We start from the raw sequence: 20,153 nt of genomic DNA, 5'->3' as shown, positions 1-20,153 counted from the left end.
GATATTTTGAGGAATGTTTCTAACTAAATCGATCAGAAGCCCTATGACACCCATAGTGGGAAAACTAATACTATGGAATTCAATGGGGCTTCTGGTCAGTTTGGTTATGAGCATTCCTATATCTTCTTTTGTTTTCATCAAAACAAAGAAATGTATAAAGGTTTAGAACAACATGAGCATGAGTAAATGACGACATCATTTTATTTGATCCCTTTAAATAGACCAATAAGTGCACCAATACACATCTTCTTCAATTATTATGACAATGCTCTCAATATATTGTGGTACTATTCTACCATGATATTGCACATTATTAGTTTTATTAGTTTACAGACCGTACACTGTTTTCTAATCAAATAAGGTCTTTTTAATTAATAGGTCCAGTATTAATACTCACATATTTTTTGACATTCATGGGTCATGATACAAAAGGAGTAATATACTACAACCTGCAAAAGTTCTCATCCATAAGAAGCATCCGAATCAAAGTCTACACAATGCTCCTAATAACAAAAACCATATGCAGCGCTGTAAACCAGAACTACTGTAAAATAATGTTAAAGGAACACGCCCACATTTTGGGAATTTAGCTTATTCACCGTATACCCCAGAGATAGATAAGTCCATACATACCTTTCTCATCTCCGTGCGTGCTGGAAGTCTGTCTGACGTAGCCCCTGCTAGCTTAGCTTAGCACAAAGACTGGAAGTGAATGGCTCCAGCTAGCATACTGCTCCCAATAAGTGACAAAATAACGCCAACATTTTCCTATTTATGTGTTGTAATTTGTATAGTCACATCGTGTACAATAACAAGGTCATATGAGCCATCTTTTAACAGTATACATACTAGGAACTATATTCTCAGAAGGCGAAGCACTGCTACTTGGATCACACAAGTAGCAGTGCTTCGCCTTCTAAGAATATAGTTCCCAGTATGTATATGGTTAAAAGATGGCTGTGTCTCATATGACCTTGTTATTTGTACACGGTGTGACTATACAAATCACAACACATAAATAGGAAATGTTCATGTTATTTTGTCACTTATTGGGAGTAGTATGCTAGCTGAAGCCATTCACTTCCAGTCTTTGTGCTAAGCTAAGCTAGCAGGGGCTGCATCAGACAGAGTTACAGCACGCACAGAGATAAGAAAGGTATGTATGGACTTATCTAACTCTGGGGGATACGGTGAATAAGCTAAGTTCCCAAAATGTGGGCGTGTTCCTTTAAACATCAGCAGTTCAAATATCATGCGATGTTACTGTTCAAATTTAGTTAGGGAATCTAGGGGCAGTTATTTTAGAATTAAAAATAATACACCTTCTCTCCTTTAAAGTTCACAATGCAGGTTTAAATACATGGATCACCAGCCAGTGAGACATTCATTTGCACAATAATAAAGTGAGAATGTTATGCTACAAGGATTAAAAATAAATAAAAATTCATTACAGCCTGTAAAAACTTGGCATGCCTGGGACGACATCGACAGTTATTTGCAACTATCCTGTTTTGTTAGGAAGGTTAAGTCAAACAGACAGCACATCTGGCAGGACATAAGAAGTTACTCCATACTGAATGCCTACTAAACAGAGGATGCGATCAGCAAACTATGCACTCATCTCTTGGGTCAACCATGTGTTGCCATTGGGCCTGGTCGATATCAGGACATGGTGTCTTTTCTGCACGGCACGAGAATCTCTTCATAAAGTGAATTTGGAAGGAGTCAACGTCTTACTTGCTTTATCCCACACTCACTTCTGAAGATCCTGGGGTGTGCTAAATGTTTCATACACATTGGCGGCAAACTCTTTTACCTGGTCTATCAACAAAAGATCCTAAAATATACAAAAAGTCACATACAGTTTGTATGAAAATGTATTTATCGTGCAACTTATGTATAGAATGAAAATAAAAACAGTCTCTCACCTGAACAAAGTGACTTGGTATTTCACTGCATATTGAATGTATCTGTCCGTTAATGATGGGAATGATTTTGGCAAGCGGGAGGCTCACAGGTGACAATCTGTAATAAAAGCACATCAAAAACAGTTCTGACTGAACTAAACTAGCAGAGACGTAAATCCACATAAGAACATAATAAACATAAGATATCTTTCGGATTACTGTGCACATACACTAAGCAATCAGGTGAGTTGCAGGTGGTGGCGTCTCCTTGTGGGGGCCGGAAGAACTCTGCCAAGTTGTCGAGGAATCGGACAAAGCCTCGACTTAAGCACGTACTGAGTACAGTACTGAAGTCCGGACTGGAAAAACAAATTTGACATCAATGAATGGCCAGCCAGAGTAATAAAACAATAGGGCTTACTAATGGTTCACACCCTAAAGTCTGAACTTTATCTTACCTTTCAAGCATGTCTCTCGTTTCATTGAGCAGTTTTATTGTTGTGATATCATTCTCAGTGAGACCACAGGCCTAAAAAACACAATGGTATCAGATTTGTCCTTCATTGCTTTTGTCTAGATGCAAATTTTTATTAAAGGATTAGTCAATTTTCCTAAAAAAAAAAAAATCCAGATAATTTACTCACCACCATGTCATCCAAAATGTTGATGTCTTTCTTTGTTCAGTCGAGAAGAAATTATGTTTTTTGAGGAAAACATTACAAGATTTGTCTCATTTTAAAGACTTTAATGGACCCCAAAACTTAACAGTTTTAATGCAGTTTAAAATTGCAGTTTCAAAGGACTCTAAACGATCCCAAACGAGGCATAAAGGTCTTATCTAGCGAAACAATTGTCATTTTTGGCAAGAAAAATAAAAAATATGCACTTTTAAACCACAATTTCTCGTCTTCCCCCTGTCCCGTGACGCGCCAGCGCAACCTCAATTAATATTTCATCACGTCAAAAGGTCACGCATGACATATGCAAAACTACGCCCCAGTGTTTACAAGTGTGGAGAAAGAGGACCGTTCCGACGTTTTGTAAGTCGAATGATACTAATTAATGTCTTTAAGTCAGTTTATTGTTTATAATGGTCCGCAAATGTGCGTTTCATATATGTAACACGTGACCTTTCCACATCATTACACAATTACGTGAGGTCGTGCTGGCGCGTAAGGTCCGGAGGAAGACGAGAAGTTGTGGTTTAAAAGTGCATATTTTTTATTTTTCTTGCCAAAAATGACAATTGTTTCACCAGATAAGACCCTTATGCCTCGTTTGGATCGTTTAGAGTCCTTTGAAACTGCAATTTTAAACTGCATTAAAACTGTTAAGTGTTGGGGTCCATTAAAGTCCATTAAAATTAGAAAAATCTTGGAATGTTTTCCTCAAAAAACATAATTTTCTCGACTGAACAAAAAAAGACATCAACATTTTGCATGACATGGTAGTGAGTAAATTATCTGGATTTCTTTTAAAAAAAGGGACTTATCCTTTAAGGTCAGTGACTTACCTGTGAAGCTAGCGTGTTCTCTTCATCAGGCATCATGTACCAGGAAAGACTTTTGTGCTTAGAGGAAGTACTGTCTTCAACTATGTGTCTGATCCGAGTTAACTGTTCCTCCAACTCTTGCAGGGATAAACTCTGCCTCAGTGACATCCTAAAAAGAGTCAGAAGTTAACTGTATTGCTAAATATTCAAGATCAAAAACACGAATCATCCAATCAACGTACGGTCCAAGAACTTCCTGGACAGCTTTCTTCACCACAGTTATCAGTTCAATGAGTCCTGTAAAGGCAGAAATTAACATCAGTAACTCTAACTATATACAGGATTGACGCTCTTACACGGGGGAGACATTGTACTCACCTTCTCCAAGAAGGTGTTGAATACTTGACAGATATTGTTGCTGAACATCAGGAGGGGCTAAAGGGGTCTAAAATAGCAAAAGAAATTGATCAGGACCCCTGAAACATAAAATACAGACTAAAAGATTGTGATTTGCAGTGAAAAGGCTTGGAATACCGCTCCGTTCTTTGTCACAGAGTTGTCCAGGTACAGATAGCCACCAATTATGTTGAGCTGAACTCGCAGCAAGACCACCAACATACAAGTGCTATAAATAGCCACAACGCTGCGAGTAAAACCTGAAGGGTAATGATAATTATTGTAAACAATAAATGGACGAGACATCATTGACAGTAACAGAAGTGGCAGTCATACAAGCACACAAACAAGACTCTTACTCCACACCTTTATTAAATGAACTTATTTTGAATAGTATTTGCACAAGCAAATTTTTTTTAAGCAACTGCAGTGCACATTTACAGCTTTTCATTTGTATGCAAGTGCTGCAAAAAGATTAATCGCGACTATTAGAAATCACGATCATTCTCTAAGTGAAGAACTTCTATTCACTTCAGTATTTTTATTACACTTTACAGCCATGTATATAATATTAGGCTATATATATGTTATGTATTATAAAATATTTTATAGTTTTGTAATATTCACAGCTCCCATTCTCTTTTTAAAACATTTAAAATCATTCCGCAAAATTCTGCATAGATTTTGCAAAAGAAATCAGCAGAAATAGCAAAAATAACTCCTTATACTCCTTATCCACTCCGTATACTCTGACTCCACCCATATCAAGCAAACACATTGCTTGATTCTAGACCGTCTGCTTTGTGCTTGGTCTTTACTGATTAATCGCGACGATTGTCTTTAACTAACCGTGGGGCGCACATATCGTTATCATGATAAAAATACGATTAATCGTGCAGCCCTAGTTTGGAGTATAAAAGTTATTGCTTACACCATATATGTGTGTGTACTGTTTATAATTTATATTTATATAAATAAACACATGCATGTAAAATTTTAAGAAAAACATCTATTTATTTATTAGGTATTTATAATTATATATAGAGCTGCATAACGATTAATCGAGAATAATTGTTTGCAGAATAAAAGTTTTTGTTTACATCATATATGTTTGTGTACTGTGTATAATAATTATGTACATATAAATACACACACATGCATATATAATTTTAAGAAATTTTTTATTTATAGATTAAATATTTATATATAATATAAATTATATTTAAATATTCAAATGTATATACACATGTAAATAGTGGTGATGGCACAGTGGATAAGACACTCGCCTTTGGTGTTAGAGACCTAGGTTCGAAACCACTGTGACACACCATTGTGTCCCTGAGCAAGACACTTAACCCTTAGTTGCTCCAGAGGCGTGCGACCTCTGACATATATAGCAATTGTAAGTTGCTTTGGATAAAAGCGTCAGCTAAATGAATAAGTAAGTAAGTAAATATATACATGTGTGTGTGTGTGTTTGTGTGTGTATTTATATATACTGAATTATTATACACAGTACACACACATACATGATGTAAAAAAAACCTTTTATTCTACAAATGATTAATCGTGATTAATCATTATGCAGCCCTAATATAATATAAAATATACTTAAATATAAAAATGTTTTTACCCATGTAATTAAATATATACTTGCATCTGTGTGTATTTATATATACACAATTATTATACAAAGTACACACACATAAACAAAAACTTTTATTTTGCAAACGATTAGTCGCGATTAATCGTTTTGCAGCCCTAGCTCTCATTATAATTTTTTATTTTTATAGCATATTTTTTGTATTGTATTGCAATGCACTACATTTAATTTATTGGCAATATCATAAAGATAATTTTATCACGTTGCATCTGATCTAATATAACAATGAAAGCTCTCAAACTCACTGATTATCTTTAGATCCTCCCAGATTTCAAGCTTATTGGCTGGCCTATGTGGAAAAAACAGGATAACGTTACTGTAGGCTAATATCAATTAATGATATAATGTAGATAATCATCTATAATGTACATGAATGACTCACTTAGTCTTAAGCAAAGTAGTGAGGGTCTCCGAGTTGAGATGATGTATGATCGCTTCTCTTAGAGTAGGAAGCATTGATAACACTACAAATAAAAATACATACAGTAAGATAAAGTAAACACAAAAATACAGTAATCTGTATGCATTTCATTTTACCTGTCATGTTACATGTCCTCTGGTTACTTTCAAAATGAAATTGTCTCCGAGCTTGAGCAATATATTCAGCTGCCTCACGCTCTTGTATATCCTGAATTTTTCTCTGTGCATATTTACCAAGTAGATAAACACCTGGGTTAGAAAATAAAATGCAAAGTACATGTTAAAAAAAGTGACATGCATTATACCAGATCTATTCAGTATCAACAATTTCTGTTGCTTTAACTACCAGTCCATTTTAGTTTTCCTACACACTTCACCAATATGTAAATAAAGAAAACTAGGTGACAGGTGAACTGAGATTGATAAGATAAAATGAATGAATGAAATTTAAATGCATAACACTACAGTAACAGTAACCAAACACAATTCATGCAGACATTTAAAACAAGCAACACTTAAACATTCAGCCATACACTGAATACATGTGACATACAAGAATTTGTGATGTACATAGGCTTAAGCAAGCAGGTGATCTAAATGGCCCACGTTACCTCCAACAAAAACTCCCGTAAAGATGAATTTCCTCTTATGGCGTTTGATGAAATTCCATGTCGAACTCAACATTTTTAAAAAACCTACACGTAAAAATGAAAGCTAGATGTAATAGCGTGTTAATTCGTAACTCATCAACTAGCACGTTGCTACATAGCAATAAGTTCTCATGTTAGCAACGGACACAGGCGAAATGAAGCTCACCGATCCAATCGATTCATCGAATGTGCGGTTTTCGATTTCACGCTGCGCAGACCGACCGGCGTCTGACACCAAAATACCGCGAGAGCATTTTAAAACGTTTCGAAGCGTATCGCCCTTCGCGATACTTATGCTGCGTTCCAGGCAACCTGTAACCCGTAACTCACGACTTCAAAACCACGACTCACGACTTTGAACTGGGAGTACATCGATCTAGTACGAGTTCACGGGTGGGAAGTCACGGGTTTGACTGCCGTTCCAGAGCACTTTCACCGGTAGAAGGTTGTAAAAACACGAGTTACAGGCTGCCTGGAACGCATAAGGTCGTGAGTCGTGGTTTTGAAGTCGTAACTCACGGGTTTAAAAACCTGCCTGGAACGCACCATTAGACAGCAAACGCGCATCATGAAATCAAACACGCTCCTCCTTCAACACGTGCACAGATATGACAAACATGTTTCTCGTTCCTGGTTTGCGCTGCTTTCGTGAGTGTAATTTTCACATTTATACGTTACGATAACTAATTAACTTTAATACTTTTAAGTAAGCACGTTGATAGGGAGATGGAGGCAGAAAATGATCCCGGGAAGAGAGACTTTCTACAGCCATCTGATAGTGAGATTCATACATGGATGTCAAAGGCGTTTGGCATGGTATGGTAATAACACTGTGATGCTTCTTGTTTACCTTCTTTCATATATATTGTGTTATTTTAAGTTTTCACTTATCTATATTACACTAAGTACAGTGCTTAGCACAATTATTAATTCTAATGTAAATCATACTTTTATTTGAGCTGTCTTCCAAACTGTTTTATTACAGTAATGTCCATAAAAAAACATTAATCTTAATTTATCTTATTTTCAGCATTTACTACTATATTATCCAAATAAAAAGTTGTAGTTAGTGCACAATGAACATGAATTACTGTAACATTTACAAAGATTAGTAAATGCTTATAAACTATATTGCTCACTGTTGGCATTTACTTTTAACAAACTTAACCTTGTTGTAAAGTGTTACCGTCACAGTTTATTATATTTGTATGTTATAATAACTATGGTGTCATGGCAAAATATTATGGGTTGTTTTAAAGAAACTATTTAGTTTTTAATTATTTTTAAAGGCATTGGAGGCTCTTGACAATGGAGAGGTTCCAGTTGGCTGTCTGATGGTTTATAACAATGCAATTATAGGAAAAGGAAGGAATGAGGTGAATGAAACTAAAAACGTAAGTATTATCATACTTTACTTCCTAATAACATAATTTATGATTTTTAAGGCAATATTGTTATGTTTTTATATAGGGATGCAACAATAAATACAGATATACACTAATAATAGCTGGCCAATAACTATTCTGAATCGCACAGACTACGGCTTTTGATCAGTAAATCCTTATCGATCTGAAATCAATAAAAGCAACACTCGTCAAACATAATCATTATACATATTCTATACTATCATGAAAATACCTGAAAAGGTTTGAAGAACAGCAATATAAATATATGCTTAAGCCATTTACTGGAGCTGCGTGCCATAGCTGCGTGTGTATGTTTTTTTCTTCTGCGTCCCATATTAAGTTTCTGCACGAGAGCGCCCTCTGGCTTTTGGATGTAGCGGCATTTCACCATAATTCATTTAGAAGCATAGCATCATCGGCTGATTTATCGGTTTGATTGTTTTATTGTATATTTGCGTTATTTACTTACTCTTGACCTTGGCTTTTTTAAACACGATGCACAACCAAGTGATCTACAGGAACACATGTATGTTGTATAATGTAATATCCTTATCATTCTTGAATACCTCTTTTTTTAATATGTAACTCTCTATAGCCTAATTTGTCATCTGCTTTGCTCAAGGCTACACGTCATGCGGAAATGGTGGCACTGGATCAAGTGCTCGATTGGTGTCGTTTTAGAGAAAAGGACTCAAAGGAGGTTTGCAGACAGACTGTATTGTATGTGACAGTGGAGCCGTGCATCATGTGTGCGGCTGCTCTGCGGCTGCTACGTATCCTTAAAGGATGATGTTTCCTATGGTTTGTTAAGAGGATAGTTCACCCAAAAATTGAAGTTCTGTCATCATTTACTTAAACCATTCAGAAGCCCCAATGATTTCCATACTAGTGTTCCTTTTCTTACTATGGGAGTGAGTGGGGCTTCTGATTGGTTTGGTACAAACATTTCTCTCAGAATATCCGCCTTTGTGTTCATCAGAACAAAGACATTTTTACAGGTTTGTAACAACATGAGAGTGAGAAAATTATGACAGAGTTTTCATTTTTGGGTGAACTATACCTTTAAAGAATATGGGAATGTTGTATTTAAAGGGATAGTTCACCTTAAAATGAAAATTCTGTCATAATTTACTCATCCTTCTCATGTTGTTCTAGACCTGTATGATTTTTTCTGATGAACACAAAAGAAGATATTTTGAGAAATGATGGTAAACACACAGCAGATAGTGACCATTGACTTCCATAGTAGGACAAAAATATTTAGGAAGTATTGTGATAAATGATGAAGAAAATATTTTGATAAATGATGGTAAGCACACATTTGACGATACCCATTAAATTCCATCATATTTTTTTATTTCTACTATGGAAGTCAATGGTCACTATCTGCTGTGTATTTACCATCATTTCTCAAAATATCTTCTTTTGTGCTCATCAGAAAAAAAGAAATTCATACAGGTTTAGAACAACATGAGGATGAGTAAACAATGACAGAATTTTCATTTTAAGGTGAACTATCCCTTTAAATAAAAAACAACAGTATACATGTATGCATTTGTGTAAAACATTTATCTAAATTGACCAAAGCACATTCACAATTTATTTTTTATATTTAAACCCATGATCTTTGCATTGCGCAACGCAATGCTCTACCAGAGCAACAGGAACATACGTGTAGATTCATTTAACATTTAGACAGACATACCTTTCGTTGTATATGGGTGCAAGAATGAACGCTTTGGAGGCTGTGGCTCAGTCCTGGATGTCTCCTCAGATGATTTACCAAACACAGGCACTTCATTTAAGGTAAAATACTTCCTGCATGAAATGCTGAAATATATTTCTTGTCATAAAAATTGGGCATATTTTCCATGAAGTATCCGTTTATTTATTTCATACAGTGCATCTCCGGCTACAGAGCAGAAGAGGCGATTGAAATGCTCAAGACTTTTTATAAACAGGAAAACCCAAATGGTAAGAGAAATGGTCATCTCTTGTATATAGATGTCATTAATGTTTTTTTATTGAAATTTCTAATGCTAATGTTTTTCTCCCATTTTTTTTTTTAGCTCCCAAACCTAAAGTGAGAAAAGATTCAAGTAGTCCACCAGGTGGCGATGTAGCCATTGAGATAAAACCTCAAGAGTAGAGAGAAACAAAAGCTCCTTTGAGCTAAATTGAAAAGTAAGGTTTATTTTTTTGTCAAATATATGTATCCCTGTCTGTGAAATCCAAGCTAAAGTCTTATAATCTATGAGATTAGGGGCGTCAAAGTTTGATTTTATACGTTGACATGACCTTAGTCAATGTTAAACATATCAAGGTTATATTTTAAGAAAATGTCGTTTACATTATTTAGGATGATTTTATGTATAAAAAATGGCTTTTGGCTGGGTTTTCACGGACTGCGTCCCATATAAAGACTTCATACTTCACAAGCTTTTGCCAGTGCCTGGACCTAAGTGATTTTCAATTGCCCTTCTTTGTAGATTGGAGAGGAACCAGCGACCACATTGCCTCATTAGCTGGACCACATACTAAATCTCTGAATTTCTGCGTACTTGTTGGCTTTTCTGTGCGGCTAGAAGCTGTGTGTGATTTGTTAACAGCGCAGCGAGGTGATAGACTGAGTCTGCAATGTTATAACAGCACCAGTCGCTCTCTCCACATGTCCTCATTTAACCCAGAACGTTGCTTTTGAAACCTCGATGATCTCAGTCCCGGGCTCATCAAGCAGATGCATGGACAGATCCTGGAGGAGTTTCCACTAACCTCATATCGAAAGAATTTAATTTGAAAGTTCACCTGTGGTGCAGACTTGCAGAAATGCATTCAGGATGTGCTTGAACCTTCATCACTTCCACTTGTCGTGAAACTATTCGTGTCGTGTTGCATTTGTGGTTATGAAAGTTTACTGTAGCACACATGAACAATACCGTAATGGTATCTGAACCCCACATTATTAAATTGCCATGTAAGGGGTTATTAGTGGCTGGAAGTGGGATGCTTGTGGGTGTGTATGAAATAGAAATCAAGCGGTTTTGGAAGTAGATGTGAGGTGTTTGAGATGGTTAGATCTGTTCTGTTGTATTTCAAAGCCTGTCATCTTGCGTGGTTAAGGGTTCGTGTTTTTAAAATTCACCCTCATCATTCGGTCACTGCTCTGTTTTTGTCATTTGAGATTGTATGGATCTTATTGTGTTTCGTGATGAATGATCTGACTTTTACTTATGTTCTTATTAAAATGATGAATAAATTAAACTCATTGTTATGGTTTTGATAACCTGGCCACTGGTTTCACACCTGGTCTGGCACACCTGACAGGTGTCACACCGAGGCCGTTTTACGCCGTGAGTCAGTGCGAAGAAGCAAAACATTGTAAAACAAGCTGTGTCCACCTACGCTCTCCCTGTTTGCATGCAAAAACGATATGCAAGATCTCATTTTATTTAAAGTATGGTTTATAGATATGTCGTCATAAAAAAAAGTTGAATATATCAGAAATACCTGTAAAGAAGCAATTTCGTAGGGTCTTACTCATTACACGTGCATCCAAATCATTTGCACTGTTAAAATTCAGTTTTGCTCACCTGTCTCACTCCTCTTTTGCCCAAATCTTTGTTTTTTTAAGTTTGTTAATGCACGTTAGGGAATCGTTCAGTTTGGCACATCTGCTTGCAGTAGAGGTGGTGTTAATGAGGAGAATATGAAGTGTCGTACCAAAATTAACACGCACACACACAAACACCACACATCCCTCCAAAAACACACACAGCACCTAAACTGAGTCGAGTGTTGTCGGGCAGAATTCTCCAAAATGTATCTTAAAGAGGAAAATGTCTCCGCCTCCGAGGTGTGTTGTTTTCCTTTAAGACAATAAGGAATTCATTAGGATGGAGTGTGAACGTGACTAAAAAGCGAGAATATTATGACAGTATTGGTTAATACTTAGATTTATGATTACTTTCATACCGCCTTAAGGGCTTTGGGTCTCACAGTTCACAAACTTTTCTGACATTACAGGGCTCCAGACTGCCCCCAAATGGTGGCATTTTGCCCCTAAAATTTGAGAGAGTGCCACTGAATTTTACATCCAGTCGCACTTGTGCAACAAGTAAATTTGACCTTTTTTTCCCAAAAGTGCACAATAAAATGTGACACTGAATTTGAAACAGCACGTTGCACTTTCTGCATCTATCATTAAAGTATTTATGTGAATATTTGGTTAGCATGTTGATTTATGGTGTGTGCCCCTAAATTTTCTGGTTGCGCCCCTAAAATTTTCAGTTGGGGGCCACTGTGCTCCTAGTGAAAAAGTTAGTCTGGAGCCCTGCATTATAAACAAATGAGTTACTATCCTCTAAAGTAACTGATGGAACATGGATGACGTGAAATCCAAGCTTCACTCCCATTGGTAGTCCCTCCAAAAAAAGGTTTTTCAACTTTGTTGTCTCGCTGGACACGTGGTCGGCAATGATCACTGTTGCCAGCGTTCCATACAAATGAATGGGATCGTGTCACTTTGTCGCTTGTAATGTGAACGGGGCATAACGTGTAGATGTTTGCTTTATAGGGACACGGTTAAGCAGGGCCTGCTTGTTTGCATTCGTCTGTTAGTAGGTGACTGTTATTTCTCATTCAGCAGGTTCTTTTTCTTTAGGTCTGGGTTGCGTGTCTTTCTCATTAAAAGAACGTCCGGCTCCACACAAAGGAATTGTTATGTTTGGGCAACATCTGTGTCTTTAAAAGTAAAGGAGAAAAAGCCAGAGAAAATATCAGACAAACATTAAATCACAAGTACAGACATTTTTCTTTGTAATTGAAAGGTACTTTAAAAGGCGGTAAAGGCGTGTGCGTGAAAGGAGAAAAATGAGCATAAAATAGCTACATAAAAATTCAAGATCTGATTTCACTTCTGCTTTTCTATTTACTATTAGAGCTTTGCAGGTAGTTTTCATTCATATTTTATTTTCAATTTAGTTTGTTAGCAAACAAAAATTTATTTCAAAATTAACTGTAGTTTAAAACTCATAAAATATACATTTTGTTTCAGTTAAATGTAAAGCCATTTTAGAGAATTGTTTCTGAACACATTATAAATGTAAGAAAGTTATTGCTGCATCTTGTGCAAAAACTGAACTATGCACTGGCTGGTTTATTTATAACCCATACACTGAAAATAATTCAATTTACTCAATTATTTTAAGGTAAGTGGTTGCAATCAATTTATTACGCTAAATTTAAACAAAAGTTTTTTTGTTTTATTTTACTAAATTTTTTTTTGTTTAAATGTAGCTTAAATAAATTGATTGCAACCTTTTACCTTAAAAAATTGAGTAAATTTAATGATTACAATTTTTTCTGTGTAATGGGTAAATATTGGACAGAACACATGCTGGGTTAAAAATGACCCAATGTTGGGTTGTTATGCAACCATGGTTCATAATAACCCAGCAGTTGGGTCAATTTTAACCCATTCTGTCCAATATTTACCCAACGTGGCTTAAAAATAACCCAGCCATTTATAGTGTGTAGTACCAAATTGTGGAGTTAAATCGTTAAACAGTTTTTCCACATTTCTGAGTTCAGGATTATTTGGGCGGGGCTTAACCGATGGCTCAATGATGCACTGGAGCCACCGAGCATGGCCCCGCCCCTAACACAATTGCGACGAGCATCCATTCAGGTTGTAGCTGTATTTCAAAGTTAATAAAGATGCAGAGTGGGTGTGGTTTCAGCGTCAACAGTGGACACGCCCCCAGCATTTAATTGAGAGCAGCGAATCCTGTCTGTTTTTCCAAGATTTTGAGAGCTTATTTTATTGGCTTGGCTGGGTGGTTAAACGGCACCTAGGGTCCGATTCACGATTTTACATTTTATTTGGTGTGTAAGTGTGTATTAGTAAATGTTAACGGTATGCAAAAGGTACATAACCCGAAGTAAACGATGACGTGAGTTATCGTCTCCAACGTAAATCTCTTTTCTTGGACTACAACAAACACACGGATTGTAGGTAACAGTTTACTTCTGAGATTGGTGATGTATAAAGACCGACATTATCATAATTCATCCCGCTTCTGACTCATTCTGTTAGTTAACTCTGTTAGCATTGCATTGTGGCCGAATCTTTCAAATACGGTAAGGAGCGTCACATTTCCGGCTTAGGTCAGAGGTATTCAGGCCAATCACAATGTATAGATTAGCTGGCCAATCAGGGACACAGCGCTTTTCAAATCGATGTGTTTTGTACAAAATCTGTGCGTTTCAGAAAGAGAGGGAAATCTGGAGCTACAAAAATGTACGGCATGTGGAAAATAATGTGTTTTTTTAACCATAAACCACACAAACACATATTATACCAAATACAAAATAATGTTTTTTAGCAATGAAATGAGTGCCCTTTAATAACACATTTTTCTGTGGTGTGACAAATTGAGAACACATTAAATAACGGACTTTACACTGACTTTTACAAAATGTATTCATTTAGATTATATTATGATAAAACCACTGGGAGCAACAACAAAAAAAATCGCCTGAGAAAGTTACTTTTTTATAATTTATCATTTTATTAATAAAAAGAAAAAACAAGTGAATAAACTTAAATAAACAAGGTTACAGTCATATCCACATGATATGAAAAAATACATCCCTTTAAGATAACCAAAAAAGGCCTATCAATTATTTCATTGTCAGTTTCTCATGCACCAGTATCTGCTCAACAACAACCTGTCTTCAGAAAGATCACGTGACCTGCTTCCAACAGCTTTATCAACAGCCCATTTAAGCAAATGATCTTGTGCTCATCGTCAGCTGGCATATGCTATAGTGGTAAATATAAAGCTGTTGCTTATTTGTTTTACAGGGATGAATCAACAATACCTGACACAAGTTGCTTGTGATACTGGCCTTGGAGTACAGCATGTGTACAGTAAATATCATTCAGTGCTCGCACAAAACTTGAGGTATTCTGAAATATTGTAACATTCATACCATAAATTAAATACATGAAATATTTGCTTCAGCAAATATTCAAGCCAATACAGGTCTGTGCTTTTTTAGTCCAATGGCTGTAATGAAAATGAGATAAAAGGCTCAAGGGACCAAGAGAAAATTAAATATGTATTCGGGGTCTACGGTTGATAACACAACTCTTGATTATTGGTTTGAACCCCTGGGTCAAAATGATACAAAAAAGTGTCTGGGTAACTTTTACAACAGGTTCATTCAGTTTTGGCTTTGTCTGATTCCAGTGAGCCTGTAAAAAGAAATAAAAATTATCTTTATGTCTGATTATATGGATTTTATCAGACATACATTTTATTAATTTATGCATTTGGTAGATGCTTTCATCCAACATGACTTAAAGGGACACTCCACTTTAAAAAAAAAAGGCAAATTTTCCTGCTCCCCTAGTTTTAAACATTTGATTTTTACCATTTTGGAATCCATTACCGATCTCCGGGTCTGGCGCTACCACTTTTAGCATAGCTTAGCATAATCCACTGAATCTGATTAGACCATTAGCATTGCGCTCAAATAAAGATCCAAAGAGTTCCGATATTTTTCCTATTTAAAACTTGACTCTTCTGTAGTTACATCGTGTAGTGCCCGAAAATAGTCCCCTGCTATTGAAAGTAACCAAGGGGACTATTTTCGGCAGTGCGTAATATAACTACCCCTTTTGCAGCCATGTTACAGCAGCAAAGTCTTTGATTATTACGCTTTTTGAGAGTATTGTTCCTAGCCATATCTGCCTAGAAAATCGCAACTTTTAATTTTCCATTGGTCTTAGTAAACGATTTAACTACAGAAGAGTCAAGTTTTAAATAGGAAAAATATCGAAACTCTTTGGTTATTTTGTAGCGTTATGCTAATGGTCTAATCAGATTCAATGGATTGTGCTAAGCTATGCTAAAAGTGCTAGCGCCAGACCCGGAGATCAACTGAATGGATTCCAAAACTGTAAAAATCAAATGTTTCCAGGGGAGCTAGAAAAAGAAGATATTTTCAAACAAAGTGGAATGTCCCTTTAAGGCCAAAGTATGGTCCACTTTTTATGCGTAGGCTACGTGAGGGTTCATGCATGTGTGCATCAAAATGCAAGACATCATCTGGGCTCCTGTACATACTACATTCTCCTGTGCGCGCATACATGCCCTACACGTACAATGTACGCAGGGTTTTAAAAAATTTGGCGGTGCATGTACAGTAAGCGTGCAACCTTCTGATATTTTGACCTTGAAAGTGCTTTCAAACTACACTGATTTATTGTGAACCTCTAAATATGTTCTTGGATTCTCAATGATTTCTTCTTTCATCACAATGTTTTTCTGTTATAGGCTACTATTAATGTTGGATATTGCAGTGAGATGATGAGATCAGTAGTCTGGGCAACTGCATTTCAACAAGCCGTTAAAACTGTGAGTCATCGTGAAAAACAGTGTGATGTACTATCTACGGTTTCTGGCTAGTTTTGCCGGAGGAGTCGATGCTACCTTGGGCGTAATCATGAGATGTAGTAAAGGTGATAGGAATATAGATCAGCTTCATAGGAGAGATCCTGAAATGGGAGTATTTGTACGCTCGCCACAGCCTGATTTACAGTTCAGGGTCAAGCAGGTGGGAGGAGGAGAAACCTTCGCCGTCTGCTGCTCTCAGACTGCTCACGGGCTCCGTTCCCATCTGCTTTGCACCGATTTGGGCGGCACTACACCCACAATGCACTGCTCCCAGGCTATAGCGCTAACAGACGGAGGAGTGCACGTGGGTGTATCAGGAAGCTGTGAGTGATGTATATGTACCCGGAGAGAAGTGCATAAGTGTCTCTAGCCATTATTCTGGCGTGGGTTGGAAAGCATAAAATATGTAGATAGATGTACAATTTGAGAGAACTGTACGCTTGTATACAGATGTTGCTTACAAAATGATTCCCAAAAAGGATGTAAACACAGCTTCACTTAAAGTCAATGTATCACAATCCGAAGCCCCATTGACTTCTATAGTATTCTATGTTCCTGGATTTCAATGGGGCTTCTGATCGGTTTGGTTACAAACATTCCTCAAAAGATCTTCTTTTGTGTTAATCAAAGCAAAAATAAATAAACAAGTTTGTTACAACGTGAGGGTGAGTAAATGATGACAGAATTTTCATTTTTGAGTGAACTATCCGTTTTTCCTCAGCTATATATATGTATACCAGTGGCGGCTCGTGACTGCTCATCCGAGGGGCGCAAATTCAAAATATGTGTTAGAAGTGTCATGTGTGTTGCTTGTGTTTTCAAAATATGTGTTTGTTGCGTCATGTGAATATCACGTGGTATGTCAAAATAAGTGCTTGCGGCACACGGGTCAAAACCATTTATGATAAAAGAGACGCTCACGTTCACAAAATACACGCAAGACACTCCTTTAACAGTAAACTCTGATTACGCATGAGATTATGAGAGTATCTGGCAAACGCGAGCGTATCTTTTATTATAAACCCTTTAGACGCACACAAGACACGTGATGCACATAGGATCACTCGACACGCAGAGCATATTTTTGAAATTACGAACCACACACATGACGGGCTACATACATGTTGTGACGAACTTAACATCGTGCGCCTTTGCAAAAAGAAGTCACCGGCCGCCACTGGTAAATACTATATAGTATATTCAATCTTTGTATGTTGCATTTTCAATTTCAATTTGTGACCCAGTCTGTGAAAACTAGTAATTTTTTGCAATTTACTGTTTTCTATAAAATCATCCTACTTAACCTAAAGAACATACTGTGAAAATATAACCGTGATATGTAAAATTTCATTTAAGTCACGTGGGTTACATAGGACATCTTTTTTGTTTCAGGGTGAATTGTTTATTTAAAACTTACTCTTTGAGGAATCCCAGATGTAGTTGTTCAGAATCTCTCCCAGGATATAATAGACATTGATCAGTACGGTGAGGCAGATGAAGAAGAAAACTCTGGCCGTTGGCCCAATGTGCTCCAGCAGAGGATATACCCACACCCCTGTCATACTGTGTACCCAGCACATCCTAAGAGAGCCAGAGAGAAAATCTGTTACCTTTGCACCCGCTGTCTAACACCATGTCCTTCTGTCTAAAAATCTGTCATTTAAAAACCTGCAAAAACAGTCAGGCTGTCAATGTGTCTACCATCCACGTCTGTGAACCTTAGACGCTGCTGTTTTTCTCAAAACGTGGTTGAGCTTCAATACATTTTTTAACAGTCAGCCAGTCTGTTTAAGTAATAAATTGTATTTGTTTAATTTCCTGCACTTACAATTTGATTTTAATTTTTGAAAATATTTTCCAGCTCCCCTAGAGTTAAATTTGATTTTTACCGTTTTGGAATCCATTCAGTCGATCTCAACCACTTTTAGCATAGCTTAGCATAATCCATTAAATCCGATTAGACCATTAGCATCGCGCTCAAAAATGACCAAAGAGTTCCGATATTTTATTAATGACATACGCAGTGCCCGAAAATAGTCCCCTGCTATTAAAATTTACCAAAGGAACTATTTTCGGGCGCTGTGTAATATCACTGCCCCTGCTGCAGCCATGGTACGGCAGCAAAGTCCTTGATTATTATGCTGGTATGAGAGTATAGTTCCTATTCATATCAGCTTAGAAAATCACAACTTTTAATTTTCCGTCGTTCTTAGTACACGATGTAACTACAGAAAAGTCAAGTTTAAATAGGAAAAATATAGAAACTCTTTTGTTCATTTTTGAGTGCAATGCTAATGGTCTAATCAGATTCAATGGATTATGCTAAGCTATGCTAAAAGTGGCACCACCAGACCCGGAGGTCAGCTGAATGGATTCCAATACGGTAAAAATCAAGTGTTTAACTATTTTCAACAAAAGTGGAGTGGGATGGTACCTTTATAAAGGTCCTAAATTATACCATTCAGGTACAGATATGCTTACATTTGGTAGCAATATGTATACCTTTGAGATACTTATATGTAGGCCTACTTTAAAAGTGTACCACCCCACTGACAGCTTTTGTATCTTTATTATTGTACAGATGCAGAATGTCTGCATTTGTATATGCATTAACAGAGCTTCAGGAATGAGGGATCTCTCTCTGGCCGTCCCTTCAAGGTAATCCGCATGTAAAGCTGCCTATGGATTTACCATCGGCATGCGTGACTAAATGAAATGCATTGCTTAATCAGCTTAATTTAGATAGGAAAATAAGAAAGATAAGCGTGTTTTGATAATCTTGAACTTTTGGTGATTTCGACAGACGCCAGAAAACCTGTCTGAGTGCTGTCAGGCGAGCTTAGTTTTTTTCACATTTCCAATGAATCCGTTCTATTCAAGACTAATAAAATCCCGATTATTTTCCAAAGATTTAAAGTGTGTTGAAACAAGGGGTCAACGCGGTTCAGCTCTGCTCTGCGAAATCTAAGCAAATGTATTGTCTATTACAACATAAGGGAACGATTTAAGGGTCAAGAGGATCAGGCGGCCACAAATGGAAGTTGATTGACACCACGCACAGTCAATTTCTCCCGATGATGATGTCTACAGGGAGTCATTTGTAAATGAACCCGGCATATCGAGCACGAACGTGCTAGATAGAGACATTTACCATACAACATATCCCACGGCAAACGTGCACACCGCCAAGAGTCCAAAAGACCTGCTGGGATATCGATGCCGTGTTGTTCTCATCTCAATTATGATGAAAGGAAGAACCGTCGTGTGCTGAAAGGGACAGAAACAGAGCAGTTAGCTTTACAAATCACTCTGCAGATGATAAAACCCAGCTATCATCAGCATTTCAGGCAAGTGACTGTCGCAAAGCCAAATTCCTGCGTATGTCAAGCGTGCTCTGTTTGCGAACTGTCTAATTGTGGTTTTGCTGTGGATTGATAGGTCGTAACTCTTATACCCACAGTATCTGTCTCCAGTTGCGATCACCTCATTTGTTAGTCTAATGTCCTTGCAGACAGGTCTTAAATGATACCAGATTGTAAATATATCTACATGCATTCCCTCATGTATGCTTAGCATTCTGACCTGCTGCCCGTATTTTTATCAGTCATGCTTATATATTATTTTGTGTTTTATGTACTAAAAATGTTTAACATAAATATTGCTTACCAACTTTATGTATTTTGCATTATTTTGATTTATTCTTTTAAAGGCGCAGTGTGTAATTTTTAGAAGGATCTTTTGACAGAAATGCAAAATA

General features: G+C 36.8%; 3 protein-coding genes across 4 annotated transcripts in view; 1 reads left to right on the top strand and 2 right to left on the bottom strand.

Annotated features, from left to right (window-relative positions):
• Nucleotides 1–1,182: 1,182 nt before the first annotated feature.
• On the bottom strand, nucleotides 1,183–6,714 carry pex3 (peroxisomal biogenesis factor 3). The gene is made up of 12 exons (XM_065256153.2): nucleotides 6,490–6,714; nucleotides 5,996–6,127; nucleotides 5,841–5,922; nucleotides 5,704–5,747; nucleotides 3,934–4,055; nucleotides 3,778–3,844; nucleotides 3,642–3,696; nucleotides 3,421–3,568; nucleotides 2,366–2,436; nucleotides 2,138–2,266; nucleotides 1,929–2,025; nucleotides 1,183–1,837 (listed from the first exon to the last, which is right to left on the bottom strand). Exons 1-12 carry the CDS (start codon nucleotides 6,560–6,562, stop codon nucleotides 1,754–1,756), a joined length of 1,104 nt encoding a protein of 367 aa, XP_065112225.1. The 5' UTR covers nucleotides 6,563–6,714; the 3' UTR covers nucleotides 1,183–1,753.
• Nucleotides 6,715–7,104: 390 nt separating this feature from the next.
• adat2 (adenosine deaminase tRNA specific 2) lies at nucleotides 7,105–11,360 on the top strand. Its single transcript, XM_065256154.2, has 7 exons — nucleotides 7,105–7,344; nucleotides 7,818–7,922; nucleotides 8,557–8,707; nucleotides 9,634–9,740; nucleotides 9,836–9,908; nucleotides 10,004–10,118; nucleotides 10,424–11,360. Exons 1-6 carry the CDS (start codon nucleotides 7,255–7,257, stop codon nucleotides 10,081–10,083), a joined length of 606 nt encoding a protein of 201 aa, XP_065112226.1. The 5' UTR covers nucleotides 7,105–7,254; the 3' UTR covers nucleotides 10,084–10,118; nucleotides 10,424–11,360.
• Nucleotides 11,361–14,518: 3,158 nt separating this feature from the next.
• aig1 (androgen-induced 1 (H. sapiens)) overlaps nucleotides 14,519–20,153 on the bottom strand; it is a 54,299-nt gene continuing 48,664 nt past the window's right edge. The window contains exons 4-6 of one of the 2 annotated variants that reach the window (XM_065256157.2): nucleotides 19,548–19,663; nucleotides 17,814–17,977; nucleotides 14,519–15,192 (exon numbers count right to left, since the gene is read on the bottom strand). In XM_065256157.2, the coding sequence (XP_065112229.1) occupies nucleotides 15,158–15,192; nucleotides 17,814–17,977; nucleotides 19,548–19,663 (315 nt within the window). In that variant the 3' untranslated portion in view covers nucleotides 14,519–15,157. Of the gene's footprint in view, nucleotides 15,193–17,813; nucleotides 17,978–19,547; nucleotides 19,664–20,153 lie in introns of those variants that run through there. The other variant, XR_010528667.2, reaches the window with a different exon arrangement.

Source organism: Paramisgurnus dabryanus, chromosome 12 (genome assembly GCF_030506205.2).
Source record: "Paramisgurnus dabryanus chromosome 12, PD_genome_1.1, whole genome shotgun sequence".
Taxonomy (NCBI): domain Eukaryota; kingdom Metazoa; phylum Chordata; class Actinopteri; order Cypriniformes; family Cobitidae; genus Paramisgurnus; species Paramisgurnus dabryanus.
Note: the sequence above shows the minus strand (reverse complement) of the source record. Positions and strands in the feature narration are given on the sequence as shown.